Genomic DNA, 15,493 nt, shown 5'->3' on the forward strand with positions numbered 1-15,493 from the left:
GGGGTCCGGTGTGCTAAAATAAACTTTATGCTCATTCAGGGACTAAAAGCGTCAAAAAGTGCACAAGTTTGCATTTTCGCGCATATCTTACGTTCTGAATATATCCGGACTTCCAAAAATTTATGTAATCATTAAAATATTATATTTTAGTGATTGGCATGATAAAATTCCATTCGTCGCTCAATTTGGATCGTTTTTGCGTTCGTTACGACTTCCGTCGTAATTAACCGAACAACGCAACTGTACGACCAAACGAACCGACATCCGAGATATTTTTGAGCATGTTTTGAGTTCCCAATACTTTAACTTCATTTTGGAGCCTTCAAATGAGGTTAACGGAGCTTAAACGTGTCAAAAATCAGACGAAATCCAAGTTTCTGAAGTGCAAGGACCTGTTTTGACATTTCTGTCAAAGTTTCCTCAGGCGGGGCGCGTAAGCCCTTCCCCATTTCTTATGCGGGCCGCCTCAGGTGCCCAGCGACCAGAAACTTAATTTTAGCAAACTGTTGATACTTCAGGGGCTGTTTTTGGCACTTTCTTTGTGTGGTGGCCAAGTTAACACCTTCCCAAGTAATATTAGCTGGCTTTAACACATGTATGGTTGTGATTTATTGCTTAATGGCCAAGCAAAACACTTGTGATGATCCTAGAGCATCAACACAACTATAAATAGCAAGCCAACCTCCTCAATTCTTTGCTCATTCCTCTCATTTCTCCTCTACTTCTGCTTTGGAGCTCTCTCAATCTGAATTGGGACTTGTCTTCTTTGTAGAAAAGATAGCAAGGACTTGGGTGAGCCTTCTTTCATTCTTTTATTTGCTTTCTAGTCTAAATAACACCTTCCCAAGTAATATTAGCTGGCTTTAACAAGTGTTTGACTATCAGTTTGACCAGCCTTTGGTCAACGCAAAGTTCGGTTGAACTTTGCAACGTGATTGTAATCACGTTGGTTATAATCCTTAGTGATTATACCCGCTGATTACCACGTTCGCTAGGTGTAGTGTCGAGTCAAAGTTTCGGTCAAAATGCGTTTTAGCACGCATTTTGCAACGAAACTACTTTAGGGTATCAAAACACTTTGTTTTGATACCAAATCAGTAGGTTAAACATGTTTTGACATGTTTAACTCGACACTATTAGTTTAGTGCTTGTTTAGGGTCGTAAGGTAAGCGGTCTAAACAACCGCTTAGACTTTCGAACCCGACCTGTTTGGTCGATCTTTAGGATCCGACCAAGCTTAGTTAGTGATCATAGTTGCATAGGGAATAACCACTGAGGTTATACCTTATGATCACATAGGATTGGTTAGTCATTTGCTAGTTAGCTTGTATGCCCATAGGAAATGACCAAAATGCCCTTTTTAAGCTAAAATCCGTATTTTGCCTATGTGAACTTATTTTTGACATATAATCTGATTTAGTAACATGGTTAGGGATAATTGGGCATGTAAGACTTGGCATAGCACATAGTTAACCATCCGAACATAGTTTTACGCTAACGACGCCTTATAGTAGCTTATGTTACCATAATGTGTCGAAACGGGTCAAAAGCACTTAGGTAGACTTTCCAATCAGAATGTAAGGTCTATTAAATCATACCATACGAGTTTAATTACTCGTTTGATTTATAGAACCTCATTCTATCCTATCTCCCGATTTAGGTCCGGTTATTTACATAGTTACCTATATAGGGTGCCGTTTGATTTCCTGATCACTCTAGCTTTGCTTGGTTGTTGTTCAAGACTTCTAAGCACCCTCAGGTGAGTACATAGCCCCCTCTTTTACTGTTTTCAAACTGTTTTGGGGTGGAACACATGTGCCTACTTGATACTTTCATGTTTCACGAGGACTTCCCGGAAAACGGAAGGCTGTGTTCTCTCTCTCCTCTAGGCGATTTGGTATTCTTGTTCGTGTTCGATTTCCCTACTTTTTTCTTGTGATCTTATGCATAACAGTCTGTGATTAGATCTTGATCTTTCAAGAAACTATAACGAACTCGTTAGCATTAAGGATCAATTAAGAATTAGGGTTTCTTTTTGTGTTCTCGTAAATCGCCGCCTTAGTAATAATCTCTGAAACCCTAATTTATTAAACTAGTTGCCATTGATTGCGGTTAACTGAGAGTAACTTAGCTAGATTGATGACATTAGTTTAATCGACTAAGGGTTAAGGATTTTGTTCTAGGGTTTAGAGGAGTACGGTTTGATTTGTAATCGGATTTCAGCTCTTGTTTCTTTGAAAGTTGTGTTGTCGGCCGAGTAGGGTTTTCTTTGGAAGTTGTGTTGTCGGCCGATTAGGGTTTTGGGTTTATTCTGTCGGCTGATTAGGGTTTTACGTGTGCATGAGATAAATTTGTGAAGATATGAATTCCAAACCTCCTGATATTAATGAACTATTTCCATCGCTGAATACTGATCATAGGGATTTGTTTGGGAAGCCGCCTTCAGTTATTTCGGGTCTGGGTAGCAAGATTCTCAAAATAGATGGGAAAACTATGGCTCCGAGGAGAGGTGTGGTAACTATTAATAATCAAGAACCGAGGATCTTTAATGTTATTGATGAACTCCAGAAAATTACGGTGCATGTTCAACCTGAGTCGGAAACGAGAGATAAGCCACCGCAAGGTGATGTTTTTGGGTCGGACAAGCGTGACTTAGGTAAGGGAACGGTATCTTACGCTGAAAAATTAAAGTCTAATGTTATGTCCAAAAGTGAAGTCAATTTCAGGAAGATGGAATCTATGGAATCGTATGAGGAAGCTGATGTGGCTATTCCGAGAGAGGTAGTTAGGAAGGTCCAAGACAGATTTGAGAATGTGCTATTTGGTTATTTCTTGGGTGATAGATTGCCTTTTCCGGTTGTTGAGTATTATGTTAAAAATGTGTGGGTAAAGTTTGGCTTTGATAAGATCATGATGAACTCGGAGGGATTCTTCTTTTTCAAGTTTAACACGAAAGAAGGTATGAATAAAGTGCTTGAAGAGGGTCCGTGGTTAATTCGGAAAATGCCGTTGTTTCTTAATGTTTGGTCCACGTCTACTAGTTTAAAGAAGGAGGGGATTAAATCAGTTCCTGTGTGGGTTAAGCTTCACAATGTTCCTATAGCTATTTATACGGATGATGGCCTAAGTCTGCTAGCGTCGAAAATTGGGGTTCCTAAGAGATTGGATAGTTACACGGCGGACATGTGCGCTAACAGTTGGGGTAGGAGTAGTTTTGCTAGAGCGTTAATTGAAGTGAATGCGGATAAAGAGCTAAAAGACCATATACTAGTCGCTATTCCGAAGCTGGATGAGGAGGGTTTTATTATGGAAGAAATAAAAATTGGATATGAATGGAAGCCACAACGTTGCTCATCATGCTGCATATTTGGTCATAACGACCAACACTGTCCGAAAAAACCTGAACCAAGTGTAAAGCAGGTCACAGTTGATGATGAAGGGTTTGTCACGGATAGAAGGAAAGTAGCGAAATATGGTACAGTGCATAAAAAACAAAAAACGAAGTTCATATACAGGCCAAAACCGAATAAGAATGGAGCGAGTACGTCGGGTACAAAAAAGGATGATCGTGCGGGCTTAAAGGATAATCAGGTTAAAACGTCAAATGCATTTGATGTGCTTGATTCGGGAGATAGAGAAGAGAGTGATACTAGGGCTGGGAAACCGGATGGGGTTGAAGGGAATAGTCTAGACGAGGTAATGGAAGGAATTCCTACGGAAATGGCTCAATTCATGGCAAATGACAAGCATGCTGATGCGTCTGAGGGGGCAAGCACTCCCGGTAACCACGGTTTAAATGGGTAGCCTCATGTCTTGGAATGTAAGGGGATTGAACCGTTCCCTGAAACAAAGTGAGGTTCGCAATCTTGTGGCTCAAAATAATTTACAGTTGTGTGCCATTCTTGAATCGCATGTGGACGTTAGTAACTTGCGTAAAGTGTGTAAGTTTGTTTTTCGCAATTGGAGTTTGACTTCTAATGGTAGTTTGTGTAGTCGTGGGACGAGAATAATTTTAGGCTGGAACGCGGAGTATTTGGATGTGATGGTTATTGCTCAAACTGATCAGGTTATTCACACTCAGGTGATCTTTAAAGATAGTAAAAAAGTCCTGTTTTGTTCTTTTGTGTATGCGGAAAATAAATATAAAGATCGGAGAGTGCTCTGGAACGATTTATGTAAGCACAAAGCGTTGTGTCATGATAAGCCATGGATTGTTATGGGAGATTTTAATGCTGCTTTAAACATTGAAGATGCGTTATATGGTACTTCGGCTCAATCTATTGGCATGCGGGAGTTCAACGATTGTATCCATCAAGCTGAATTGATGGATGTTAATGCTCACGGTTTGCAGTATACATGGAACCAAAAACCAAAGAGTGGTGTAGGTCTCTTGAAAAAGATTGATCGTATAATGGGGAATGTGGTTTTTTTGGACCAGTTTCCTTATGCTTATGCGTTATTTCATCCGTTTAGAGTTTCGGATCACGCTCCTTGTATCTTGAAAGGTCTGGGCACCAATGGGAGTCGGCCAAAACCATTCAAGTTTCCGAATTTTATAGCCTCTAAACTGGAATTCAAGGAAACGGTTAAGCTTGAATGGATGAATCGAATTGAGGGGGTCACTATGTTTTCGGTTGTTAAGAAGTTGCAAAATTTAAAGCCAAAGCCGAGGAAAATTCTTTTCGATCAAGGTAATTTGCATGTCAAGGTTAATGATTTGCGTAAAAAGCTGGATGATTTGTAGACTCAAGTGGATCGAAATCCTTTGGATGGTCAGTTACGCTTTTTAGAAACTCAATGCTTGAAAGAATTTCAACAAGCCGCGTACGATGAAGAATGTTTTTTAAAACAGAAATCGAAGGTTGAATGGTTATGTGCGGGTGACTCGAATACGAAATTTTTTCATAACATTGTGAAATCAAAGAATGCTAGAGCCAAAATTTATAGTGTTGTGGATACTTCGAGTACGAGACATGAAGGCGAGGCGGTTGTAGATGCTATGGTGCTGCATTATACAAACTTTTTGGGATCGGAGGCTCATGTGGAAGACGCCAATCTAGATAACTTATACCCTAATGTTCTTAGTAATGAGGTGGCCGAGAATATGATTCGTCCGATTACTCGAGAGGAGGTCAAGACCGCCATGTTCAGTATTGGAGATGACAAAGCGCCAGGGCCTGATGGGTATACTTCGGTTTTTTTCAAAAAAACGTGGGATATAGTCGGAAAAGAAGTGACGGATGCGGTTCTTCAATTTTTCGAGAATGGTAAACTTCTGAATCAGATTAATCACACTATCCTTGCTTTATTGCCAAAAAAAGACATTCCGGACTCGGTTTTGGATTATAGACCGATTTCTTGCTGCAATGTTTTATATAAATGTATTAGCAAGGTTATTTCAGATCGGTTGAAAGGCAGCTTGGGGTATCTTGTCAGCATTAACCAATCGGCCTTTGTGCCAGGGCAGAGGATCTCGGATAATATTCTTCTTACTCAGGAGCTCATGCACAATTATCATCTTAATAGGGGGCCGGCTAGGTGTGCTTTTAAAATCGATATTCAGAAAGCTTATGATACAGTCAATTGGAAGTTCTTGGAGGGTATTCTGGTTAGGTTCGGTTTTCGCTCCAGCATGGTCAAGTGGATCATGACATGTGTATCCACAGTGTCATATTCTCTGAGTATCAATGGTAATTTGCATGGTTTTTTCAAGGGTAAACGTGGGCTAAGGCAAGGGGATCCGTTATCCCCCTATTTGTTTACTTTGGTGATGGAGGTTTTAACGTTGCTGCTTCGTAGAGCTGCTATCAGTCCGTTCAAGTTTCATGCTCACTGTGCTAAAGAAAAAATAATTAATGTGTCTTTTGCGGATGATTTATTTATTTTTGTTCATGGTGATGTGGTCTCGGTCAAGAAGATTAAGGAGGCGCTGGAGAGTTTTACCAAGATGTCCGGTCTCGTTCCTAGTCCAGCTAAGAGTACAGTATTTTTTTTGCAATGTCTCTCAGTCGATAAAGCAAGCAATTCTCGATATTATGCCTTTTCAAGAAGGTACCCTTCCGGTTCGGTATTTGGGGGTTCCTCTTATCTCGTCGAGACTTGTTTATAATGATTGCAGGATTCTTATTGAGCGAATGGAAAAAAAGATTGTTAATTGGGTTTCTAAGTCTTTGTCGTTTGCTGGGCGGTTACAGCTGATTAATTCGGTTCTTTCTTGCATGCACATCTATTGGGCTTCGGTTTTCATAATGCCTGCTCGTGTTATTAGTGATCTTGAAAAGAAGATTCGAAGGTTTCTTTGGAATGCAGGTTCGGATGGCAGAATCCGTGCTAAAGTAGCGTGGAAACATGTGTGTTTGCCTAAACAGGAAGGAGGTTTGGGTATTAGAAGTATTGCCGATGTTAACAAATCGCTAATGGCTAAGCATATTTGGAGTATTCTTACCAACAGGGAATCTATTTGGGTGAAATGGATTCACGATTATAAGCTTAGAGGTCGGAATTTCTGGGAAGTGCCGAGTAGAGGGAGTATGAGTTGGGGGTGGCGTAAATTATTATCCATCCGTAACATCATTCGTCCTCACATATGGTCGTCAATCAAAAGCGGTGCCCAAACTAATGTATGGAGCGACATGTGGTGTGCAAGTAGCCCTCTTATTTCCTTTATCTCTCCTAGAAGCATAGCAAATGCTGGATTTTCGCTAAGGTCAACAGTTGCAGATATGATTGATCAGGAAGGTAACTGGAGATGGCCTCAAGCTTGGCTTGATCTTTTTCCAGTCTTAATCACAATAGCGGTTCCTCCTATTGCTCCTAATGGCGAGGATACACTGGTTTGGAAAGATGTGGAAGGCAAGACACAAGACTTTCAATCGGCTTGTGTTTGGAATACAATTCGGAATCGGGAAGAGCAGGTGTTATGGGCTGATATGGTTACGCAATGTATCCCTCGGCATTCCTTTCATCTATGGTTGGCATTTAGAAACAAACTCAAAACGCAGGATAGATTGACTGTATGGGAAGCGGGTAGTCATACCAATTGGAATTTGATGTGTTGTCCGCTGTGTAATCATGATAGAGATACTCGGGATCATCTTTTTTTCCGATGTTCTTTCGCGGCTAAGACATGGAATGAAGTCAAGAAGCTGGTTAGTTTGGGTAATGTTGATGATACATGGTCGTCGGTCGTTTCTTGGGTGGAGCAACATGCTAAATCCAAGAACGCGGATCATATTGTGTGCAAACTATTGATTGCTTCTTCGGCTTATTATATATGGCAAGAGCGGAATAACAGGCTTTTCAAGAACAACAAAAGAACGTTTGAACAAGTGGCTGAGGTTATTAAATGTTCAGTTCAGTTGAAGCTCATGGGATTCAGATTTCGGCTTGCTTCGGCTAAACAAAGGATTTTCAAGAGATGGAAGATTGAAGATAATGGAGCGGACCCGGGCTAGAGTCTAAATTCTGTTTTGTTTTTTCGGTTGGGTGGTCTTGGTTGTTTTGAGTTGTGTGTTTTTAGACTGGTTGTTTTTGTTGGGTTGTGGTTCTTGTTTTCCTAGGCTTGGTATGTCAAGTCTAGTTGGTGTGTTACACTGACACACCTTTGTACTGATTGTTTCTTTTATAAAATTCACCGGGGTAACCCTTTACCCAAAAAAATACTTTCATGTTTCCTATGTTTTTATATCATATACTTACTATGTTCAATAGTACACTATTAGTACATGATTTTATTACGTTTTGCTATGTATGTTCACCTAACATGCTAGCATATTGATTTCCGTATATTACATTTTGTCGCATATGCTCATCCAGCATATGGACACATTGTTTTACACTCTGAACCGTTGTAACCGTTGATTATATGAACCGTTTGTGACTATGTGACTATGTGAACTGTTTGTAACCATTGATTGACATGAACCGTTGAAACCTGTTTGAACCGTTGGGTTAGGGAAGTGATTAGGTAACGGGGCGGGTATAATGTGTTAAAAGCATGGTGGATACGCCGCTGGTACTTCCTATATATAAGTGCTTTTTTTTGGGTAAAGGGTTACCCCGGTGATTCTATATATTCACAAACAATAAAACCAAGTAGTGTAGAGAGTCCACACTAGTTCAATCATGGGACATGCCCCATGAAAGCAAAAACAATGGAAAACAGCCAAAACGACAAAAACCAACAAATATAGTACCACTAGACTAACATCTAGAATAAAGCTATATAAACAAGAAAACTAATCAGCCACCATCATCGTCCACGTTTCCCTTATGAATTTCCCAATCCTCCAACAATCTTCGCACTCTGGCAGTAGTCTTGAGCTTGGCTCCCATCAGCTTGTACCTAACCGTTGATAATATAATTTCACCGATTTTCTCCGGAGGCCTCAGTTGATTTTTGAAAAGTCTAGCATTTCTTTCTTGCCAAACGAAATATAAGGCAACAGCCACCATAATTTTCGCAACAAAAAACCCAGCCGCTTTAGATCGAGCTCGAGCCAACAACCAATCAACAATATCAGCCCATATCGGCCTGACCGTAGCCATACCCGCCTTGTTTCGAATAATCAGCCACACTTGAGACGAGAACTCGCATTCAAAGAATAAATGTGCATGAGAGTCAACGTTTTTGTAGCATAACAGGCAACACATCATATTCATATTCTTCCTCCACGACAACTCCCAATTTAAAATTTTATCTTGTGTCAAGAGTTTACCTTTCATTACCAACCACATCATAAACGCATGCCTGGGAATACATTGCGAGAACCAAACAATGTTGCACCAATTAACTTCTGGATCTTTGTGCCGAATTGAATGCCAAACACCCGAAGAAGAAAACTCAGATTTATTGGTGCCATCTCTCCATAGCAGTCTATCAGGTTTTGACGGATCCAAATGAAGCTGATCCAATTGGATAAGAACCGGAAATAAATCTCTCCATGACATAGGCCAAGACCAAGAACCATTCGAATAAATGTTAGCCACAGTATCGTCCATCATGAAATCAGCATCCGAAATGTTTCTCGGCGAAATAAAGTTACCGAGCGGACCTATATCACTCCAATAGTCGAACCAAGCAGAAGTTTTAATACCATTTCCCACCTCCGACCATATATGATTTCTGATGAGCGGCCTCAGCTGAGCCAATTTTCTCCAAGACCAACAGCAATTAGAAGGGGTTTTACACACCCAGAAACTCTTGCCTTTAAGACGGTAGCTATACACCCATTCAACCCATAGTGACTCCCGTTTCGAAACAATGCTCCAAATGTGATTAGACATAAGAGCCTTGTTCATATCCCCAATGCGTCTAATGCCCAAACCTCCTTCATATTTTGGCGTGCAAACAGCCTTCCAAGAAACCTTAGCTTTGCCTTTAGAATACGAGCTCTCTTGGGACCATAAGAAGTTACGCATACAAGCTTCAAGCTCATTAATGATCCTAGCCGGTAACATAAACACAGAAGACCAATAGATGTGCATGGAAGATAGAACCGAAACAATAAGCTGAAGCCGACCCGCAAAAGAGAGTAACTTGTTCCTCCAATGTGTTATACGTTTCTCTAGTCTTTCCACAAGCACTCGACAATCATTATAACCAAGCCTAGAAGAGATCAATGGGACCCCTAAATATCTGACCGGCAGTTTTCCTTCCACAAAAGGCATAAGCTCCAGAATAGACTCTTTTACATGGTTGGTAACATTACAAAAGAAAATGGTGCGTTTTGGATTACTAGGCACTAACCCCGACATCTTAGTGAACTTTGCGAGGGATGTCATAATGCACCGAGCTGAGTTGACTTCACCTCTAGCAAACAGAAACAAATCATCGGCAAAACAAAGATTGATAATCTGCTGTTTTTCGCATTTATTATGAAATCTAAAAGAAGAATCGATACGAACAGCATGATGCAGAATGGAAGTTAGAACCTCCATAACCAAAGTGAAGAGGTAAGGAGAAATTGGGTCCCCTTGCCGTAACCCTCGTTTGCCCTTAAAGAAGCCATGCACTGTCCCATTGACACATATAGAAAAAGAGGCCGTCGAGACACACACCATTATCCAATCAACCATCTTCCGATGAAACCCAAAACCAAGCAAAGCATTTTTTAGAAAACCCCAGTCAACCGTGTCATAAGCTTTCTGGATGTCAACCTTAAAAGCACACCTTGGAAGGCCCGAATGTCTATGGTAATTATGCATTAATTCTTGAGTCAGCATAATATTATCCGATATTCTTCGTCCTGGCACAAACGCTGATTGATTAATGCTAACGATATCATTTAGAGCAACTTTTATTCTGTCCGCCACAATTTTACTGATACATTTGTATAACACATTACAGCACGCAATTGGACGGTAGTTAGTAACAGCTGACGGAGTAGGAATTTTCGGAATGAGCACAATATTCGTGTGATTCAATTCCCGAAGAAGGTTTCCTGTTTCAAAAAAATCAACAATAGCACTAGTAATATCATTACCAACAATAGGCCAGGCACTTTTAAAAAATGCTGCTGTATACCCATCCGGACCAGGCGCTTTATCGATACCAATAGAAAATATGGCCTTTTTCACCTCTTCCACCGTAATTTGTCGAATCATATGAGTAGCAACCTGAGGATCAAGGACTTTGGAGAATAAATCCGGAGCCGGAGTAAGAGAAATATCGCCTTGAGATCCAAAAAATTTCTCGTAATGCTGAACAACGGTTGAAAAACGTTCTCTCCTTCAAACAGATTGCCAGCCGAATCTTTGATCCCCTCAATCCGACTAACATGATTTCTAACCTTCAGCGATGAATGAAAAAATGCCGAGTTCATATCCCCCGCACTCAACCAATCAACTTTTGACTTTTGTTTCAGAAACCGTTCCTCATCTAACGAAGCCTCTTGAAGCTGACTACTGATTGAACTCTCAAAGACTCGTAAATCCGCATTCGTTGGATCCCGATCAATAAGCAGCTGAATAGAATCCAGCTCCACACGCAGCTTTTCAACTTTTTTATGCAGATTGCCTTGCTTGAAAAGCAAGGAGCGCAACGGGTGTTTCAGAAGCCGGAGTTTTTTTACCACCCTAAATTGATGAACACCATTCACAGACGTCTCCCATTTATCTTTAACAATATCAGAAAACTCAGGTTTAAAAACCAGAAAATTAGCAAACTTGAACGACCTAGGCTTCAACATACCAGCATCCGGGAAGGATAGAATGCACGGGCAGTGATCCGATAACCTATACGGCTTGAACATGGCAACTGAATTAGGGAAATCCGCTATAAACGTTGTATTTCCCATCACTCGATCAAGCTTCTTTAGTAAACCTACCCCATTCTTTGGTTTTTGAGTCCATGTAAAATGGATCCCCATTCGGTTGATATCAACAACCTCAATATTATCCACACATTCCTGAAAATCTCTCATACCAATAGAAATCGATGACGTTCCCATAGAGTTTTCTTCAATGTTAAGATCCGAGTTGAAATCACCCATAATGCACCAAGGTTTATCATTGACAAGGGCTTTATGCACTGAGAGATTATGCCACAACTCTTTACGGGCAACATAATAATTAGCAGCATAGATAATAGAACAAAAAATCATTCTTTTATCCAATTTAAACACAAGCTGAAGATGCATAACCTGAGGAGATTGAGACAAAATCATGACATCAAAAACATCCGGGTTCCATCCAATGATAATTCTCGTGCCTTTGTCACAACAACCACCGTTTGAAGTCCACTCCCACGAACGAAAAACTGACTTGCACACCTTACCCAAATTACCAACATCCACATGAGATTCTAATATAGCACACAAACTTAAATTAAAATCTTTGACAGCCTGCCGAACCTCTTTTTGTTTAAGCGGGCGGTTCAACCCCCTTATATTCCAAGATGCTATACTAACCATCATTAACTGTCGGAGAAGGAGTGCTTGCCCCTTTACTTATAGTCTTACGAGTACCCTCCTTTAAAAACCCGTCCATATCAACATCATTCTCAATCACCTCATCTTCATCGGACTCATCATTGTTTACCCCCGGCTTTGTGCCACTAGTTCCTGCAACATCTTCCACTTCGTTAAGAACATCAAACGGATTACTCGACCTTACATCCGTAGCTCTCGAAGAAGCATCCTTTTTCACCTCCCCATTCGGTTTTGCAGTCACCGGTCTATATTCAAATTTCTGTTTTTGTTTATTAACTTGGAAACCCTGTTTGCGAGCAACTTTCCTAGTTGGAACCCCTTGGTACCCATCTTCATCAACAACCGGATACTTCTTAGCATAGCGATTCTCATGCACTTGACCCTTATCGTTCTGCTCCCCCCTCTTAACATTAGCAGGCTTCTTAACATTGGCAGGTTTTTTAGGGGTTTGAGGACAATTATCAAGCGAGTGGCCAAAAACACAGCATTTAGAACACCTACTCGGGAACCATTCATATTCAACATACATAGTTTCTTTGACGAAACCCTCCCCCTCAAGTTCAGGAATGGCCAAAGTGATTTCCTCACGTAACTCATTATCAGCAGACACCTCGATTAAAGCTCTAGCATAACTACTTCGGCCCCACATGTCCATACACATGGAAGTAGTATACGAATCCAGAAGTTTCGGTTCACCAATTGTTGTGGCAATCATACTCAGCCCATCTTCTGTATACGCCGCAATTGGGATGTCATGAATTTTAACCCATACCTGAACCTTTTTAACCTCCTTTTTCTCCAACTTAACAGTCGGACTCCATTCACAAAGAAACAACGGTTGAGACCGGATGATCCACGGGCCTCCTTTTAACGCATCCAGCATGCCAGTTTCGTTGGAGAACTGAAAAAAGAAAAAGTCATTCGCATTCATCATGGTTTTTTTGTAACCCAAATTTCTTCCAGTTATTACGAACAAAATACTCCACAACCGGGAACGCCACTCGGTCTCCCAAGAAATAACCATATAAAGTGTTAGCTAACTTATGCTGCACTGCACGAACAGATTCCCGAGGAAGAACAACGTCACATCCCTCATGCATAACTGGGCTGGCTAGATTTCTAAAATTAATTTTCCTTGACTTGGACGCCAAAACCGACTCAGCATATGACATCATATTCGCACCCTTTTCCCCACCATTCTGATTAGAATCCGAACCCTGCATAGACTCTATCCCCTTACCAGCCTTATCACCCTTATTAGCCATCGACGACGACTCTCCAGCAGCGAACAAGTTGTCCACCGGTGTTGAAATACTCATTAAACCATCCAATATCAAAGTATTCGTCGTAGAATATATACCTCTTCTCGGAAGCAGCGGGTTACCTTCAATATTAGTTACACGTAATCCGATCCCACGAATTGGTGTTGTACCAGGTGTAGACATCTCCTCCACCACAGGCTCATTCAAGTAATCAGCTCCATCGAAGTTCAACGATTTATCGGAAATATCCTTAGGCAAGTTAGGCGGCTTACCCCGATCATGCATGACACTAGCGGCAGTGTCACCAGATTTATGACGACCATCCATAGCAAAAATAACAACTCTCACGTAAAATCAGAAGAAAAAACAAACATGCACCCGAAAACCAAAAACCCTAATGCCGCAACCAACAACGAAGACAAGAAACGCAAAACCCTAATCCTATAAACCCTAGATTGAAACCTGAATCCTTAATCGATTAAACCTGAGCATCAATCTAGCTAAATTAATCTCAGTTAACCGCAATCAACGACTACCAGTTTAATAAATCAGGGTTCTTGAAGCAATCCTAGAGCGGCGATTAAAGAAAAACGAAAAAAACCCTAGTTCTAAATCGATCCCTAGTGCTAACGAGTTCGTTATAAAGAATCGCAAGAACAATTCTCTAATCACAGACTGTTATACACAAGATTACGAAGAAAAACATAGGATTCATGATGAAGCAAGAAAAATCGCCTATAGGAGAGAGAGCATAGGGTCTATATATAAGTGCTTTTAATACATTATATATCGTTGCGTTATCTAGATCACTTGGGCAATGGTAAACAAAACAAAGTTGTAATATAAGGTTTTTCCAACAATATATTATACTATTCGAGTTTTTATTCCAAAAACGATTTACAAATGTGGATTTAATTAAACAAATGTTTTGGAGTTAAGAATCATGGCTACGAGATTTTATAAACTGTAACCAATTTGATTTGAGTTGGTTAATTATGTCGCAATACTATACTTTTCAAAACAGGGTTTTTAAATAAGTATTGCAGCATGCAAACTAGCCATCAATCTGAAACTCATACAAAACCTATGTACTCGCCGGCATTTTTATGCTGACGTACCTATTTTCACATGTGTTTCAGATACTATAGTTGATGATGCTTGATGATGATATTGGTGTACTCTCACATAGGAATGAACAAGGCCTTAGCGACTTTAAAACTTGAAAGACAACAGTTGTATTTATCCAATTTGTATCAACATTTAGTTCAATAATGCAATAAAACAAAATTGTTTAATCCATGGTTGTGAAACAATGATTCTGTTACAACACTCCCCGACGTTTCCGCCTGGTTTTGTTGTTTTACGTGGTCGGGGTGTGATAGTTTACGAGAACTTGTAATGGATGAAGCTCATAAGTCTCGCTACTCGGTACATCCAGGATCAGATAAAATGTATCACGACATCAGAACAACCTATTGGTGGCCTAGCATGAAGGCTCACATTGCAACTTACGTCGGCAAATGTTTGACTTGTGCGAGAGTCAAGACAGAGTACCAGAAACCCTCAGGCCTACTGCAACAACCCAGGATACCACAGTGGAAATGGGAAGAAATTTCCATGGATTTTGTTACTGGCCTGCCTAGATCCCAGCGCGGGAATGATACTATTTGGGTAATCGTAGATCGACTCACAAAGTCTGCTCATTCTTGGCTATCAAAGAAACAGACAAGTTTTCCACATTAGCAGACATATACTTGAAAGAAGTAGTCTCAAGGCACGGGGTGCCCACCTCTATCATTTCGGATCGCGATGCACGATTCACTTCAGAACTATGGCAAGCAATGCACAAAGCTTTTGGCTCTCGTTTAGACATGAGCACAGCTTATCACCCTCAGACGGATGGGCAGTCTGAGCGCACGATTCAAACTCTAGAAGACATGCTTCGGGCGTGTGTTATCGATTTCGGCAACAGTTGGGAAAAGCACCTCCCGTTAGTGGAATTTTCGTACAACAACAGTTACCACACCAGCATACAAGCCGCTCCATTCGAGGCATTGTACGGACGTAAATGCCAGTCACCTCTCTGTTGGGCAGAGGTGGGAGATAGTCAGATTACAAACCAACGGGGGGATGATGTGACACCCCGGGAAAATCAGTAAACGATACAACTTACCTAGCTTCCTCAGTAACCGCATGCTAAATTTCGGGACGAAATTTCTTTCAAGTTGGGGATAATGTGACAACTCGAATTCCTAAGATTCCTAATTCGCATTTATTGCACGTTTATTGTTGTTTAGTTAT

At 40.7% G+C, this 15,493-nt stretch overlaps 2 protein-coding genes across 2 annotated transcripts; one reads left to right on the top strand and one right to left on the bottom strand.

Moving 5' to 3' along the window:
- The first annotated feature begins 3,808 nt into the window (after positions 1 to 3,808).
- LOC110924767 lies at positions 3,809 to 4,744 on the top strand. Its single transcript, XM_022168758.1, has one exon. It carries the CDS (start codon positions 3,809 to 3,811, stop codon positions 4,742 to 4,744), a length of 936 nt encoding a protein of 311 aa, XP_022024450.1.
- A 3,497-nt stretch (positions 4,745 to 8,241) lies between these two features.
- On the bottom strand, positions 8,242 to 13,519 carry LOC110924765. The gene is made up of 4 exons (XM_022168757.1): positions 12,905 to 13,519; positions 11,910 to 12,831; positions 10,791 to 11,803; positions 8,242 to 10,701 (listed from the first exon to the last, which is right to left on the bottom strand). The coding sequence occupies exons 1-4, from the start codon at positions 13,517 to 13,519 to the stop codon at positions 8,242 to 8,244; spliced, it is 5,010 nt and encodes a 1,669-aa protein (XP_022024449.1).
- Positions 13,520 to 15,493: the final 1,974 nt, after the last annotated feature.

Source organism: Helianthus annuus, chromosome 17, assembly GCF_002127325.2.
Source record: "Helianthus annuus cultivar XRQ/B chromosome 17, HanXRQr2.0-SUNRISE, whole genome shotgun sequence".
Taxonomy (NCBI): domain Eukaryota; kingdom Viridiplantae; phylum Streptophyta; class Magnoliopsida; order Asterales; family Asteraceae; genus Helianthus; species Helianthus annuus.